At 36.3% G+C, this 16,230-nt stretch overlaps 2 protein-coding genes across 2 annotated transcripts in view; both read right to left on the reverse strand.

Moving 5' to 3' along the window:
• Positions 1 to 1,738: 1,738 nt before the first annotated feature.
• Positions 1,739 to 11,025, reverse strand: LOC106168092 (uncharacterized). The gene is made up of 6 exons (XM_087015209.1): positions 10,910 to 11,025; positions 7,377 to 7,483; positions 6,771 to 6,929; positions 6,478 to 6,627; positions 2,745 to 5,278; positions 1,739 to 1,852 (listed from the first exon to the last, which is right to left on the reverse strand). Exons 2-6 carry the CDS (start codon positions 7,477 to 7,479, stop codon positions 1,739 to 1,741), a joined length of 3,060 nt encoding a protein of 1,019 aa, XP_086871335.1. The 5' UTR covers positions 7,480 to 7,483; positions 10,910 to 11,025.
• Positions 11,026 to 14,352: 3,327 nt separating this feature from the next.
• Positions 14,353 to 16,230, reverse strand: part of LOC106151926 (uncharacterized) — a 48,441-nt gene continuing 46,563 nt past the window's right edge. Inside the window, exon 5 of the mRNA XM_087015210.1 lies at positions 14,353 to 14,670. Within this exon, the coding sequence (XP_086871336.1) occupies positions 14,555 to 14,670 (116 nt within the window). The 3' untranslated portion in view covers positions 14,353 to 14,554. The remainder of the gene's footprint in view (positions 14,671 to 16,230) is intronic.

Here is a 16,230-nt window from a genome sequence, read left to right on the forward strand (position 1 = left end):
GACAAATATAAAATGCACACATCATAAATGCATTAAATGTATTTCATTTATTGTAAGCTATAAGGTGTTGGATGGCAAAAATTTAATCCAGCTGTGTTTACATGAAAAAAAAAAACATTCCATCATACAACCTAAGAATTACAGCGTAATTATCCAATAAATATAAAGAATACTTGCAAGCAATATACCTTTCAATATACACCAAGATCAATCATCGATAGACTGTTAAAACAAAATGGAAGAAAATTTCCTCAATTTGTTTCTCGTGGATACACAAATTGTTTTTGGTAAGCAAACGTTGTGGTTGATTTTTTACTATTGTTTTGGTCATTTTAATAATTAGATAAATGATATAATATGATGCGTATTACTGTTAATCCGTATATATAAAACGTTACGGCATACTATAACAATCTTAAATTTTGAATATGCAGTTTCTAAGATCATGTTCTAACACAAGCTTAATGGTCTCATCGGCGAAGTAAGTCCAACTACAAATATGCCTCTTAAAGATACCCGGCATCTTTATGCTACAAACCTAATTGTTCAATCTGTAAAAGATTACAGTAAAATTGCATCGAGTTAGCAATCACACGGCACATAGTAATACAGCTGCATTATATATTTTAAATGATTAATGATTAACAACAAATGCATTTTCTAAGCACACCACATCTTGTCAAAGAAAAAAAATTAGTACTCCCATTACAGTCGCACAAAGAATAGGATAGCAATATACGGCTAATTGTTTTTTTTTTTTTTCAAATCTACAAATAAATAATTTTCGTAGTAATATTGTACAGAGTGAGAGAAAAAGAGAGACTAAAATGCACTTTAAGAAACGATATGCTAATAACATAAATTCACTTAAAGTGCAATGTCGCCATTTTGAAAATACCCCGTCTTGCTTTAACACTCTGTAGTACATCTGCTAAACAGAAGCCCACTTCTCGTTCCTAAAAAAAATCAAATAAAATGTGCATAAATTATTATTCTTCGCATAAATTACTACTGGTCTTTCTATTTTAATTTCTTGCATGTTATAAGGGAACATTCGATGAAAGAAATCGAGTGAATCCTATTTGTAGGAACTTATTCTCTGCATTTCCCATTTACAGGTTTGCATTATATGTGCCTCTCTTATTACTAAAATCAGAATATTAGCAATGGCTATTAAGATTCCATAATTGTGTATGGATCGATTATGAAAAAGGACAATGAATTGGTACATGTACCCTTACACCGCACGTTAATGGTTCGAATACCCTCAATTCATTCCTCTTCGTCTGTTTTCTTGGTGTTTGTTTCCTTTTCAAAATGTTTGGAAGAATCATCGTCTGGATTTAGTTTCGCCAAACAAGAAAAGCCTCCCGTCATCAACCGCTGGACTAAAATAAAAAGTTCAAAAAGAAAAATCCTTAAGATATAAACAACCCTCATGATAGACCAAGCATAAAAACTTAATTTAGACACTACACTCATTTCTTTCATTGTGCCGGGAAAAAATTAAAACTATTGTAGTATATATACACATTGCATGTTTAAATGCATTGATGTTGATAAGTTCCATCTTTAAGTGTATTCTGTTAAGTTTAATGTAAATGCAAAAGTGCATGTCAAGTTTATTTGATTAAATACATATAGTTGGTCGAATATAGTTTCTTTTACTTTGTGGTTTCACTAGCCGATAGCTTAAAACATTTATGTTATGGAGAATGACTCATCGCCAAAGAAAATGTCAAAATTGCATACTTTTTTCGTGAAGTTTGGACTTCAAATCATCCACTGTGTTAGTGTCAAGACCATGTTCTAGTAAATCCATAATTTCTTTGACAGGTTGTTGAATGCTATCCTGTAAGAAGACCACAATGTTCATTAACTTTTGACAAAAAATTATATGCATCACTTTAGGCATTCCTCCTCAAGATCTTCTAAGTTCTTGACATTTCTCTCTAGAATATGCAAAGTTAGGAGGACATGCAAAAAAAAAAAAAAAAAAAAAAAAGAAAACATTGTATTTAAGATTTCACTGACCAAGAGTATCCTTATTCGGTTAATAAATTAGAAATTTTAACACATATGTTACGACCTCATCTTATACCGTTTATCACAAGGACAAACGTTTATCATTGTACTTCAAACATTTACACGTGACTGTGTGTATGCTATTTATTGTGAAATATAGATCTCATACAAAGAGTTATTATCCCTTTAATATAATTAATATTGTGTGGGCAATAGATTCACCTAGCTTTTAGTTTCTTAGAGATTTTAATATCTTAAAGGGATAATAACTCTTCGTATGAGATCTATATTTCACAATAAAAACCTTGTGAATAACTGATAGAAATATAATATATTCTATTTTACCACAAAAACAGCAGTTATAGCTATTATTCTGATATCTGAGCTTGTCTTGACCTCCATTGATGGCTATACTCTGTTAAAATCTCTTAAGAGATTTTAACAAAAAACCAAACTTTTTAGAAAAAAACCAGGGACCAACTTTGAATGTAAAATGGATTCATTAACCATTGGAAAGTATGGGAAAATTGTTGTTTACTCCAGGAAAATTCATTTTTTGGCCGAAACGAAGAGTTATTATTGCTTTAAGCAGTATCTGCTATATAATTAAAATAGCCACTGTTACGTAACATAAAAGATCAAAGTAAAATGTAAATTCTGTGTATTATTGCTATCGACATGTTCAAGTTATCCCTCAATAATTTAACTTCTCCACTTACCTTAACGAATTTTGCTATCACAGCCTTCTCTATAAAAGCAACAGTGAGATCCGGGTGATTGAGTTTTGCCACGTCCAGTGGGGTGTCGCCATCGTCGTCTGCCGCCTTAGTGTCCGCCCCTGCTTCCACCAGTAGTTTCACAATTTCTCTGTTACCTCGCATGCAGGCCAAGTGCAGCGGTGTCAGTTTGTACGCATCGCGGACGTCAGTCGCAGCTCCAATCTCCAGAAGTTTCTCCACCACAGCGGGGTGTTGTTCTAGAACGGCGTGGTGGAGCGGGGTTAGATCCTCGGGTGCGTAATCTTCACACTGATAATACTTGTCTTTAATCTTATTTACAATGTCATCGGGGGGATCTTTTCCCCATCCTGAACGCAACACCTCCCCGTAATCTGCCACATCTAATCTTCCTCCTTTTGATTTCTCCAAGAAGGCAACAAGAAGCTTCCTCTTGACCAGAACACAATGCCACACGAGTCTTTCTCCATGTTTACCGCACACTATATAGACCGAATTCCCGCAATGATTACCGCGTTTGTTCATCAATCCAGGCTGTTTTCTCAGAATGGCATCCAAACACTGCACTTGTCCACTGCCTGCTGCCAAGTGGGTTGCATTTTTGCCTTCGTTGTTTAGAACAGCTGGATCCGCCTTATGTTCATTTAGCAAATACTTTACCACATCAACATGACCATTTCTAGACGCTTCACACAGAGCGGTGTTCCCGTATTTGTCTTGAATATTTGGATCAATCCTACGTTCATGATTCCTTCTTAGAACGGCATCCAAACATTGTACTTTTCCACTACTTGCGGCACAGTGGGCTGGATTTTGTCCATCATTATTTTGAATGGTAGGATCTGCACCACCTTCATTTAACAGACATTCCACGACGTCCAGGCCGACATTATTGAAAACTGCAATATGTAGAGCCGTGTTTCCGTTTTTGTTCTGAATACTTGGGTCCGCCTTATGTTTATTTATCAAACACTTTACCACATCAACATGGCCATTTCTTGATGCTTTGCACAGAGCGGTGTTCCCGTACTTGTCTTGAATATTTGGATCAATCCTATGTTCATGATTCCTTCTTAGAACGGCATCCAAATATTGTACTTGTCCACAACGTGCGGCACAGTGTACTGGGTTTTCTCCATCATTATTTACGATGGTTGGATCTGCTCCGCCTTCATCTAACAGACATTCCACGACGTCCAGGCCTGCATTACTGAGAACTGCAATGTGTAGAGCAGTGTTTCCGTTTTTGTTCTGAATACTGGAGTCCGCCTTATGTTTATTTATCAAACACTTTACCACATCAACATGACCATTTCTTGATGCTTCACACAGAGCGGTGTTCCCGTATTTGTCTTGAATATTTGGATCAACCCTACGTTCGTAATTCCTTCTTAGAACGGCATCCAAATATTGCACTTGTCCACTGCTTGCGGCACAGTGTGCTGGATTTTGTCCATCATTATTGAGGATGGTTGGATTTGCCTCGCCTTCATCTAACAGAAATTCCACGACGTCCAGGTCGACTTTATTGAAAACTGCGGCGTGGAGAGCCGTGTTCCCGTCCTTGTTCTGAATATTTGGGTCAGCATTATGTTCATTTATCAAACACTTCACCACATCCACATAACCATTTCCAGATGCCAAATACAGAGCTGTGTTCCCGTACTTGTTCTGATAACTGACATCGATTCCGTCCATTGCTGCCATTTCTTTCACTAACTCGACGTGACCGCCGCATGCGGCACACACCAGGGTATTGCTGGTCACAGGTAAACCGTGGCGCTGTAGCCTGTGGTATATATTTCTGAAGTTACCTAATGCTTCCACATCAAGACATGATACATCTCCCGAATTTGACAACGCACTTTTCTTGATGTCAATATTTGGTAGATCAGTGAGGTACTCCACTACGTCATCGTACCCCATCCTACAGGCACGACCCAGGGCTGTTTCACCATCATCTGTGACAGCATTCAGGTCTGCACCCATTTTGAAAAGCAGCTCCACGCCATCTAGGAATCCTACACCGGCGGCATAGTGCAGTGGGGTAAAATTATCTGAGTCAGTAATTTTTACCAAATTATGGTCACGAGTGCAGAGTTTTTTTAGCTCATCCATTCTCTTATTTCTTATGACCTTGTGAATTGGTTTCAATTCACTCTCAAGTTTTCCTACAAAATCAATTCGGTCTGCCACACTCTTGTGATGTTTCTTTAAAGCTATCTCTTTGGCAGTACAGCCATCCAGCTCACCAGTGTGAGTGCCGTTTGTGACCTGCGTGGAAAGTGTCGCCCAATCAAAATGTCTGAATATTGTCAGAACTGCATGTTCGTTATTGTGAAACGCTGCAGCGTGTAGAACATTGAATCCATTATCATCCCTGTACTTAAGGACTTCGCTTCTGTCCACCTGGCGGGCAGTCCTATCTAGCTCGTACCAAAACTTAGGCTGTGAGATCAGTGCATACAGGCGACGTAACGGATCAGGTATCACTGAAATATCTTCCGTTTTTTCTCCTGAAATGAAGGGATGTTTTCTTTATCTTTAAATTAAAGCAAACTGTCTTCTTTGTAATAAACACAAACATTTGACATACGCCGTCTTATCTCATACTTCTTGGCTTCCATAATAAGGACACCACATATTCGTCCTTTTTCGAATAAGTTTGTCATTTTTTTTTTTTTTTTGCTACATGAAGAGCCTCAGGGATTTGCAGTTGATAAAATCACCACCATCTCAATATCATTAACTTCTGAATAGGTATGTGATACAAAATAAACGTTAATGTCAATATTCAATGTTAGCAGGTCAACATCAACTTCATAATACAATATGAGCCTATCCATAAAAAATATGAACATGTACATATACATTTTGGTTGAAATGCCTTTCATCTGTAAATAAAGCTAAACAGAATTTGACTTAGCAGCACTGACATCACTTTCCTACTTAACCCAAAAATGAAAATCCATCCTCCTACATGTACATAGAGTATTAAATTACGTTTATTGTATAAACTGAGACTATATTAACCAATGTATTTCAGAAAAGATTTTAGTGATGGAGAACTGTGTAGAGGTATTACATGTTCGTGTTTTGTCGACACATTTTCTACACATTTTTTGCTAAATCTCCATGCACGTTCAGCTTTTTGAGATTTAAATAAGTTAAATTCTACTGTTGCGGGTAAAATTTAAAAGTCACTCTATATACCTAGAGTGATCGAAAGTACAGATCTAAAAGAATTGCTTTAAATCTAAAGATTGTAATTTTGTCAACGATTTTTGTATTGTGATTGGCGGGGTTTGGGGCGTGAGAATATATAAAAACATATTTTGATACATTGTAAGGTCATTGTGTGTATTAAATTACACCTTTTCGTTGCCACGTGTATTGCCTGATTTGGAATGAAACTCGATATATTTCTACAATTTATGTAACTTACGGGCATCCAGTACTTGTGGTAGCGTCACTACAGCAAATATTTGTTATTATGCACTATATTAATCAAAATTGTCTTGGTACAGAATATTAAGACGGAAGAATTCAAATGTGGATTTTGTGCATTGTTTAGCAAAAATTGGTGTCTACAAATTTATAATAGAATTTAAATGTGTTATGCACATATAGGTCACAATGTGTATATATTTCTCTCCTTTTGAAAAGAGACAGGGCGAAAGTTCCTTGATCCGCCCCTTAATGTGGTAGTACTTACCTTGGACTGGCACAACATCCAACATTTCATCCACATCCCTCGCGATCGTATAATCTCTCTGAAGAAGACTGTTGCTGTCTCCTATTTGGATGTTGTTGCTTTGGTTGATGCTAATTGTCTGTATGTTTGGATTAGTAAGTTTGCTTGGCACTGGAAAAACCAGGTCATAATAAATTAATCATTCAACAGCATGTCCATTCTCATTTGAAATAAATTCAAGTTTGGGCTGCTGCACTGAATTGGACGGCACTCAATTTTCATATAAAAAAACACGTTTCTGTCAATTTGCCTACCTTCCACCGGTCCCCATGATTCTTGTCGGGTCTGATTCACAACCACAAGCTCTAAAACATCGTTGGTTTTATGTCCTAGGGCAAGTAGAATTTCTTCATCTTCTATTTCTGCTCCTTTGCCCTCTAAAACAACGAAAAGCCTTTCTTCTTCCCCATAACCTAACATATAGACATTAGATAACCGTATAACATCAAATTAATAAAAACATTACCTCTACCCTTTTGGTATAATAGCCTACGGTTTTATTGAACTTAAATATTTGCTCGTTTGAACACCCTTCACTTTTACGGATTTGGGTTATAAAAATAAGAGGTCTCATATTTTCGAGAAACGAAAGGTGCAGTATAGGGCAATTAACATTAACTTGCTTAATCTCATTGTCTATCATTTCTCGATGGGGATATGACTCCGCTTTTGTAATCTCCCGACTCTAGTCAGCATTTTGTTCCGTCTTCCAAAGCAGGTATAAATAAATATTTTACATGATTTTTGCAATTTTTATTTTTTTGGAGTACTTTGCCATGTCACAGTGACAATTATATATGTAGACTAGGTTTTAAAAATGCAACAACAAAAAATATATTGGCGAAAACGTCGGTACTTACCAAACAGCATTCTAGCGTCTTGTAGCAGTGCCTCCATTGTTGTTAACTTACACGTTTTCTTCTTCTGACGGTCACATGAGTAGATGATACAAGGGGTGGCCATCTTCCTGGTGGAAATGATAATGAATACCCCCAAGAATTGTTTGCCCAAAAAGACGTATAACGTGCATATATTTTGGTGCATGTTTCCACATCATAAATAACGATTTGAGTAATGTTAGGCGAGGGGCATGTAACATGAACATATGCTGCTTGTGTAATTCATGTATTAGATTATCATACTTTTTTATTCAAAGGGCTGAATTGAAACCGGGCTCAGGGAAAAGTCGCGGAGTTGCGCCTTGGGTTTGAACAGAGTTAATAGTCGCAGTATTCTCTCTGTAATCAACATACCGTAGCTGTCATGTTGTATCATGTTGTTAAAACAGGCATACAAATAGGTTTTTGTTGAATACGATACACAAAAACAACATATTTACAACATCAAACACTCCAAATAAAGAAGATATGTGTCAAATTCAACGTCAAACACACGCCCCAGTACGTAGTGTCGCCGACACGACAGAAATTATTAAGAAGTTATCATTTTCATATTTCCACGATGTTTTTGTTTTGTTCAGATTGTATTAGATGAGAAATTACTAGCAGTGCTCAATACGGTAATGTGTTCAATTATTCATATAGTCAGTTGTAAAAAAGGCGATGTAGCACGTGCTCTGCGCGGTCATTTATTACTTACTCGCAGAGTAAAGGTATGGTTTGATATTTAAAGTAGCTTGCATAACAGTTTATTAACTACATGTATTTTAAGTGTAATTTCGAGCTCACTTTACTTAGAAGTATCTTTGTTTATTATAATAATAGTAATTTTTATTATACTAATTTACATGGTTTTCATAATTAGAATTAATCATGTAGGCCTACGGTTATTGTGATTATATAAAAGAGTTTGTTGTTATGAATGAGGTATTTTTGCCTTAGAGACAAGGCATTTTCATGAACAACACGTACAAGTATTTCATGTGATTAATAAGTTGCAGTAACAACTCAGCTGGTCCACGCAACAACTAAAGCAAAAGTAAATACCATCGCTACACATAGGAGGATCTACTGAAGGTGAGGGTTGTATTGTTTAGCTATGAAATGCGGCCCGGATGCACGCCTTCATCTCCACTTCAAACCAGCCACACACAACTCTACTCCACTAAATGTCTGATTCGCAAAAAAGGAAATAAAAAAAGAAAAATAAATAAATTAAAAACTTTTCTTTTAAAAGAACATGATCTCAAAAAAAAAAAGAAAAAAAAAAAAAAAAATGGCAGCAAAATTTCCAAGAGGTAGCTACGTGAAGCATTGCTCTATACACAACGTACACATGATTAACGTTTTCAAATCTCATTTTTTTCATATCTCTGAACGTTATCCGTTGTTCAAGCAGGTATGACCTGCTAGAAGGTCCTGCCATCTCAGAGTCCACCGGACCCTCACTTTTAAAACTAACCGGCCGGAGAAGAGTAAATTTAAAAATGGGGATCTCATGAAGCTTTTGAATCGTGTAGATTATAGCTCTCAGTATCAGGGGTCCAGTACAAAGCAAATGTTTCACATTAAAGAGTATAAACGGTTAAAGCATCAATTGTGATATCTTATACCAGCAAAAGCTACAAAACATACATATAACAAACCCAAAAACCTTTCAGTCAGTGTCATGATAATATAGTATTAAATTTCAAAGCACCCACAGGGGTTTTAACTTCCGGCTTTTTCACCTGATAATTTATAACATCCTTTAAAGAGCATTCACATCGAGAAAAGTTGAGGTCTAGCAAGGCCAAGACCTAATTATGGCGGACCGACATTAAGGAAGGCCGCGTAATCTTTTTAATGGTCTTCCGCCTCTCACACGGCTCCCCACGCGTCGTCAATTCAATTTACTAAACCTTTAAGCCCTCGACCGGTTTAATAGAGTCGAGATTTAATTATTGTGCCCCTGTGAGATAACCCGTTCCTTTTTCCAGATTAAAATATACTATTCAATATGAAATACTGTTCTTCTTAGCGTCTGTTTTGAGACTTTCTATTTGGCATTGTTGTTTAAGAAACTGAAACATTCGTGCATGTACCACTGTGTCTATGCACCAAAATTATATGTCACCACCGACCGTTGGCGACATTACTGGTTATAACTGTAATTTGATAAATCATACGGGTTTTAACGAGTGATTCGTTAGTTTTATTATATTTAAAGCATGTGACACCGATATCTTTCATTTTGATAGAAAGTCGGAGAGTGTCGATTATCTACTTCATTATTCACTGCGTGAGAGGATTTTACTGTATACCCGCTGGATATGCGGCACTCATACCTTTGCAAACTATCCTATGTACATGTTCCTCTCTCTGTGTGCTACGGCTGGTCAAATCAGTCTACCACGATCTAATGACCTGTGGTCTTTGAAATTGCGTTTTTTTTTTTTTTTTTTTTTTTTTTTTTTTTTTTTTTTTTTTTTTTTTTTGCCAGGGAACGGTGAATTTGTCTATCAAACGAGTTCGTGGTCACGTTGAATTGCCGTTGATCTACCTAAATTCAACGTAAAATCAACGTTGTTCCAGCCACGCCAAAACACCGTCGTAATGCGACGTTGACTCAACGTTGTATTTTGGTCATCGTTGTATTTGGTCATTGACACAACCCTGCAGTTATGGATTGTAATTTAAAATATTAATTATTGAAAACGTGATACTTTGTTTATAAATACTAAAACTAAATTGATCAAAATAATAACAAAGGGGTTTTAAAGTAAAAGTGCCAGTTGTTTTGTGTCTTTAGTGAACTAGTGAATTTTCTTAACTTGTTGTTCAGAAATACATTCCAATAAAGTGAATTCCTTGCAAGGTCAGCTAACACTAGGATGAATAAGTTGCTGTAAATATGTCAATAAAGTTGCCAGTTCTTGGTAACCTGTTAAAGATAGACAGGTTGAGGTGACTGTGACTTTGTTATATATATATATATATATATATTAATCTTAACCTTGGAAATTTTAATTTAAAGGCCATACATATATACCCTACATATATTTAACCATCAAACATGTCCTACTGCTAAACACATCCAGGCTAAAAGGGTGTACCATGCTTGGGTGCAAAATTTGCTAAGGAAATTAATGCTTTGAAAATTTCAGACAAAGCAGGCACTTAGATGCCTTTTACAGTGTACGTTAGAATTTTTTTTTGCGTTGTAGTTTCCCGCTAGGTGGGGTTGATATAACATTGTTTTTTGACGTTGATACAACGTTGTTATCTGAGGTTGACACAACTTTCAAATCCAATGTTTATCCAATGTCTTCTCAACGTTATGGTTCAACGTTGTTTCAAGGTTAAAACAACATAATTTGCCCGCTGGGTTTGTCATTGATACAGAATCTACTCATCTCTCTGCTTAAATTAAATTTATGCCAAAATTCACGGTAATTGTCTGACAATAAATGAATAATTATTAACGTATCCGAGCGATTTATTAACATTCATACCTTTGTAAACTTCCTTCTGGACCTCTGAGACCTCTGTGTGCTACAGTTGGTCAGTTCTGTCTACTGCAATCCTCGGATCTGTTTCTGCAGAAAAGGTGCCTCGGCGCCTCAAAATGGCGGGTATTTTTCTACCTCATCCATTGTTTAATGTTTTGCGTTATTGTATTTTGTTTATCCGTCAGCTCACAGGGAATGCGCACAATGCCCCCCAGACTGATTTATTTTATTTGCCCCTTACAATAAATTCGGGCCCGCTTTTTATATTTATTAATTGTAAGTCTCTAGATCTTTCTCTTTCTCTTTTAAACTACACTACTTTTTACTACACTAGTACAAAGCTTGTCTCAGTTTTCACTTTACGACAGGTATTTTTCTTTTCGAGTGCCATATGTTTGTCTCCATTTTGATTAAATTGTAAGCGCACAGGGAATGAACACAATGCGATCAAAATGTGACTGCATTTATTATTTTGCTCCTATTCAAAATCGTGAGACCCCGCCTTTCATACTCAATTGACCTTGAAGTTAAGCAAGACTTTTAAATCAAGTCGCCCCGGCTTTTCTCGCCCCCCCCCCCCCCCCCCCACACACACACACACACATTCATTTAGTTTAACTAATAACAGGCAGTATACTTGTAATACTCTTTCGAAGTCACACTATCTACATCTGTGGTGTACATGCACCGGCCTGACAATTGCCTTGGACGATGACACACGCCGCAGACTGGTTCTGCATGTATAGAATCTATATACTGTCTCGGTGTAAATTAAGTACATAAAACTTTTAGTAGAGGAAAACTGGAAGACGAAACCATTTTAACTATAATATGTATGGCACGGCGCTGAAAAAGAACTGTCTTGTCACAATATGCTTGATATATATATATATATATGCATGATGTTGATATGTGATTTTTGGGGGGGTGTAGAGGGGGGCTAGAAGGCGGTATTTCAGAAGCTGCGGGTGGGGCGCATGCCCCTAGTGTCGAGCCGGGGCCGAAATTACTGCTTGGTGTGGTAAACATGTTACAGAAACTCGAATGCATTATGGACCGGTGAGACAGGAGTGGTATTCCGAGGAATTAATCCCAGGGTTCCAATACGGTTAATACAGGTTAGGGTTAGTCGGATAATACGTGGATCAGTATATGGGGCAAATGCGTGAAAAACAGAACACTGAACATAGTTTCTCGAAGATAATTATCCCAGTCACAATGTCAATAAATAAGTAGATCCACTAGTGACTGCCACAAGACAGAAAGTAGGAGGGAACAGTGCAAGTACTTCAAGCAAACTCCTTAACTACTGCACATGGTTCTGGAGATAATGAGCTGTAATTTACAAGGAAAACTAATTAATTAAATAAATGCTTTTTATCATTCATTCACATTGATCAATTTTTATCAATATAATAGTGATGCTCTTGAATGTGTACCAACTAATTCGTTGCCGATAGCACCAGCAGATAGCAGCACCATACAGAGTCTGATTAAAAACTTTCATGGCAATTGAAGAAGTTTTACCACTGTACAATGGAGTCCAAAAAAGCACTTGGCACAAATGTGAAACTGCCCAGTGCAAGGCCAAGAATTCAATCAGTATTTTCAATCATATTATCAGATTCTACATGGTTACTTGAACACACATGGTTGTGAAGACGGTATAAATTTACAAAATGCAACAGAAGACACGTGTGATTTTGTAGAAATGGTGCAAAATGATATCTACGCCTCAAACTTTGATCTCGAAGACACAGAGACCATGGTGCAGAATTCCAGCTGTGATATAGGAGGTGACGGCACGGTAGATAATGAACTGTATATTTACATGTACAGTGAATAATGAATTGTCTCGCAAATTGCACAAGCATCCCTAGCTTGATCATATAGGATTTGTAAACGCACAACAATCTTCAGATCTCTGAATAAACATCCAGATATCAAAAACATGATTTCAAGTTAAACACGGGTTTTGCACTGGCCGTTGAACGTGTCTGTAGAATATAAGTTAGAAAATAAGAAGGCCGACAAATATAAAATGCACACATCATATATAAATGCATTAAATGTATTTCATTTATTGTAAGCTATAGGATGTTGGATGGCAAAAATTTGATCCAGTTGTGTTTACATGAAAAAAAAAACATTCCATCATACAACCTACGAATTAATTATCCAATAAATATAAAGAATACTTGCAAGCAATATGCCTTTCAATATACACCAAGATAAATCATCGATAGACTGTTAAAACAAAATGGAAGAAAATTTCCTCAATTTTTTTCTCTTCCCGTGGATACGCAAATTGTTTTTGGTAAGCAAAAGTTGTAGATGATTTTTTACTATTGTTTTGGTCATTTTAATAAATAGATAAATGATATAATATGATGCGTATTACTGTTAATCCGTATATATAAAACCAATGTTACGGCATACTATAACAATCTTAAATTTTGAATATGCAGTTTCTAAGATCATGTTCTAACACAAGCTTAATGGTCTCATCGGAGAAGTAAGACCAACTACAAATATGCCTCTTAAAGATACCCGGCATCTTTATGCTACAAACCCTAAATGTTCAATCTTTTAAAGATTACAGTAAAATAGCATCGTGTTAGCAATCACACGGCACATAGTATTACAGCTGCATTATATATTTTAAATGATTAATGATTCACAACAAGTGCATATTCAAAGCACACCATATCTTGTCAAAGAAAAAAAATACATTACTCCCATTACAATCGCACAAAGTTGTGGATAGCAATATACGGCTATTTTTTTTTTTTCAAATCTACAAATGCATAATTTTATTAATCGATTAATTGATAAATATGCGAACTGTGGCAATAATTCAATAGCTATAGTATGTACATGAATAAATAGCACACTTTTCCCCATCTGTTATGTAAACTAAAGAGAAACTAACAAGCAAGGCATGGGTTCATTTAATTGTCACCTGCATGTTTGCTTCTCTGGAAGGTGATAAACAACGTATTTGGCTCTAAAAGTTTTCACAACTACAGTTCAAAGATATCTACAACACTGCGCCAACTTTGTCGTTTCCTGAAATACCTATATTTCTTTTAAAACACAAGGACACACACACACACACACACACACACACACAAGGATACATACATAACATGTATATATTATATACCATGGCATATTGTACAGAGAGAGAGAAAAAGAGAGACTAAAATGCACTTTTAGAAACGATGTGCTAATAATATGAAGTCACTTAAAGTGCAATGTCGCCATTTTGAAAACACCCCGCCTTGCTTTAACATTCTGAAGTACATCTACTAAACAGAAACCCACTTCTCGTTCCTAAAAAAAAAAATCAAATAAAATTTGCATAAATTATTATTCTTCGCATAAATTACTACTGGTCTTTCTACTTTAATTTCTTGCATGTTATGAGGGAACATTAGATGAAAGAAATAGATAGAATCATATTTGTAGGAACTTATTTTCTACATTTCCCATTTACAGGTTTGCATTATACGTGTCTCTCTTATTACTAAAATCAGAATATTAGCACTGGCTATTAAGATTCCATCATTGTGTATGAATCGATTATGAAAAAGGTCAATGAATTGGTACCCTTACACCGCACGATAATGGTTCGAATACCTCAATTCATTCCTCTTCGTCTGTTTTCTTGGTGTTTGTTTCCTTTTCAAAATGTTTGGAAGAATCATCGTCTGGATTTAGTTTCGCCAAACAAGAGAAGCCTCCCGTCATCAACCGCTGGACTGAAATAAACAGTTCAAAAAGAAAAATGCATAAGATATAAACGACCCTCTAGATAGACCAAGGATAAAAACTTAATTTTGACACTACACTCATTCTTTCATTGTGCCGGGAAAAAAATAAAAACTATTGTTGTATACACATTGCATGTTTAAATACATTAATGTTGATAAGTTCCGTCCTTAAGTGTATTCTGTTAACTTTAATGTAAATGCAGATGTGCGTATCAAGCCTATTTTATTAAATACATATGGTTGGTCGAATATAGTTTTTTTTTTTTTACTGTGTGGTTTCACTAGCCGATAGATTACATATACATGTATGTTATGGAGAATGACTCATCGCCAAAGAAAATATCAAAACTGCATACTTATTTCGTGAAGCTTGGTCTTCAAATCATCCACTGTGACGTCAGGTTCAAGACCATGTTCTAGTAAATCCATAATTTCTTTGACAGGTTGTTGAATGCTATCCTGTAAGAAGACCACAATGTGCATTAAATTTTGATAAAAAAACTATAAGCATCACTTTAGGTATTCCTCCTCAAGATCTTCTAACTTGTTGACATTTTTCTCTAGAATATGCGAAGTTAACGGAGGGAGACATGCAAAAAAGTATTGTATTTAAGATATCACTGAACAAGACAGTATCCTTATTCCGTTAATAAATTAGATTGTTACGATCCCATCCTATACCGTTTATCACAAAGTCAAACGTTTATCATTGTACTTCAAACAGTTGACTGTGTGTATGCTACCGTTTTCTTTTCACATAACTTTCAGACATGTCAGAGTACGGTCTGAAGTGACAGGCTTCAATGTAGTTGGATTCAGTAAACCTTTGAGCCCTACGGCTCATCACAATGGAATACAGTGAGAATATAATATTATTAATATGATTAATATTGTGTGGATAAAAGATTCACCAAGCTTTTAGTTTCTTAGAGAATTTTTAAAATATCTTAAACAGTATCAACTATATAATTTAAAAAATGTCACTGTAACATAAAGATTTTGAATCTAAGAGTAAATGATAAATTTAGTGCATTATTACAATCGACAATTATTGGCTTTAGTGTCTACTTACCTTAACGAATTTCACTATCACAGCCTTTTCCATAAAAGCAACAGTGAGATCCTGGTGGTTGAGTTTGGCCACGTCCAGTGGGGTGTCGCCATCGTCGTCCGCCGCCTTAGTGTCCGCCCCTGCTTCCACCAGTAGTTTCACAACTTCTCTGTTACCGCGCATACAGGCCAAGTGTAGCGGCGTCAGTTTGTACGCATCACGGACGTCTGTCGCAGCTCCAAGCTCCAGAAGTTTCTCCACCACAGCGGGGTGTTGTTCTAGAACGGCGTGGTGGAGCGGGGTTAGATCCTCTGGTGCGGAGTCTTTACATTTATCATACTTGTCAGTTATCTTCTTAACAATGTCATCGGGGGGATCTTTTCCCCATCCTGAGTGCAGCACCTTTCCGTAATCTGCCACATCTAAACTTCCTCCATTTGTTTTCACTAAGAAGTCCGCAAGAAGCTTCCTCTTCACCAGAACATAATGCCACGCGG

The sequence above is a fragment of the Lingula anatina genome, chromosome 6, assembly GCF_051362555.1.
Source record: "Lingula anatina isolate TDL-2025a chromosome 6, LinAna3.0, whole genome shotgun sequence".
NCBI lineage: Eukaryota > Metazoa > Brachiopoda > Lingulata > Lingulida > Lingulidae > Lingula > Lingula anatina.

Excerpts from the sequence above, each read along its gene's own strand:
- LOC106168092 (XM_087015209.1), bottom strand. The coding sequence starts at position 7,479 with ATGGCCACCCCTTGTATCATCTACTCATGTGACCGTCAGAAGAAGAAA. Across the intron at positions 6,930-7,376 it reads AGACGCTAGAATGCTGTTTG|GTTATGGGGAAGAAGAAAGG; the intron begins GTAAGTACCGAC and ends TCTATATGTTAG. Across the intron at positions 1,853-2,744 it reads TGATAGCAAAATTCGTTAAG|GATAGCATTCAACAACCTGT; the intron begins GTAAGTGGAGAA and ends GTCTTCTTACAG.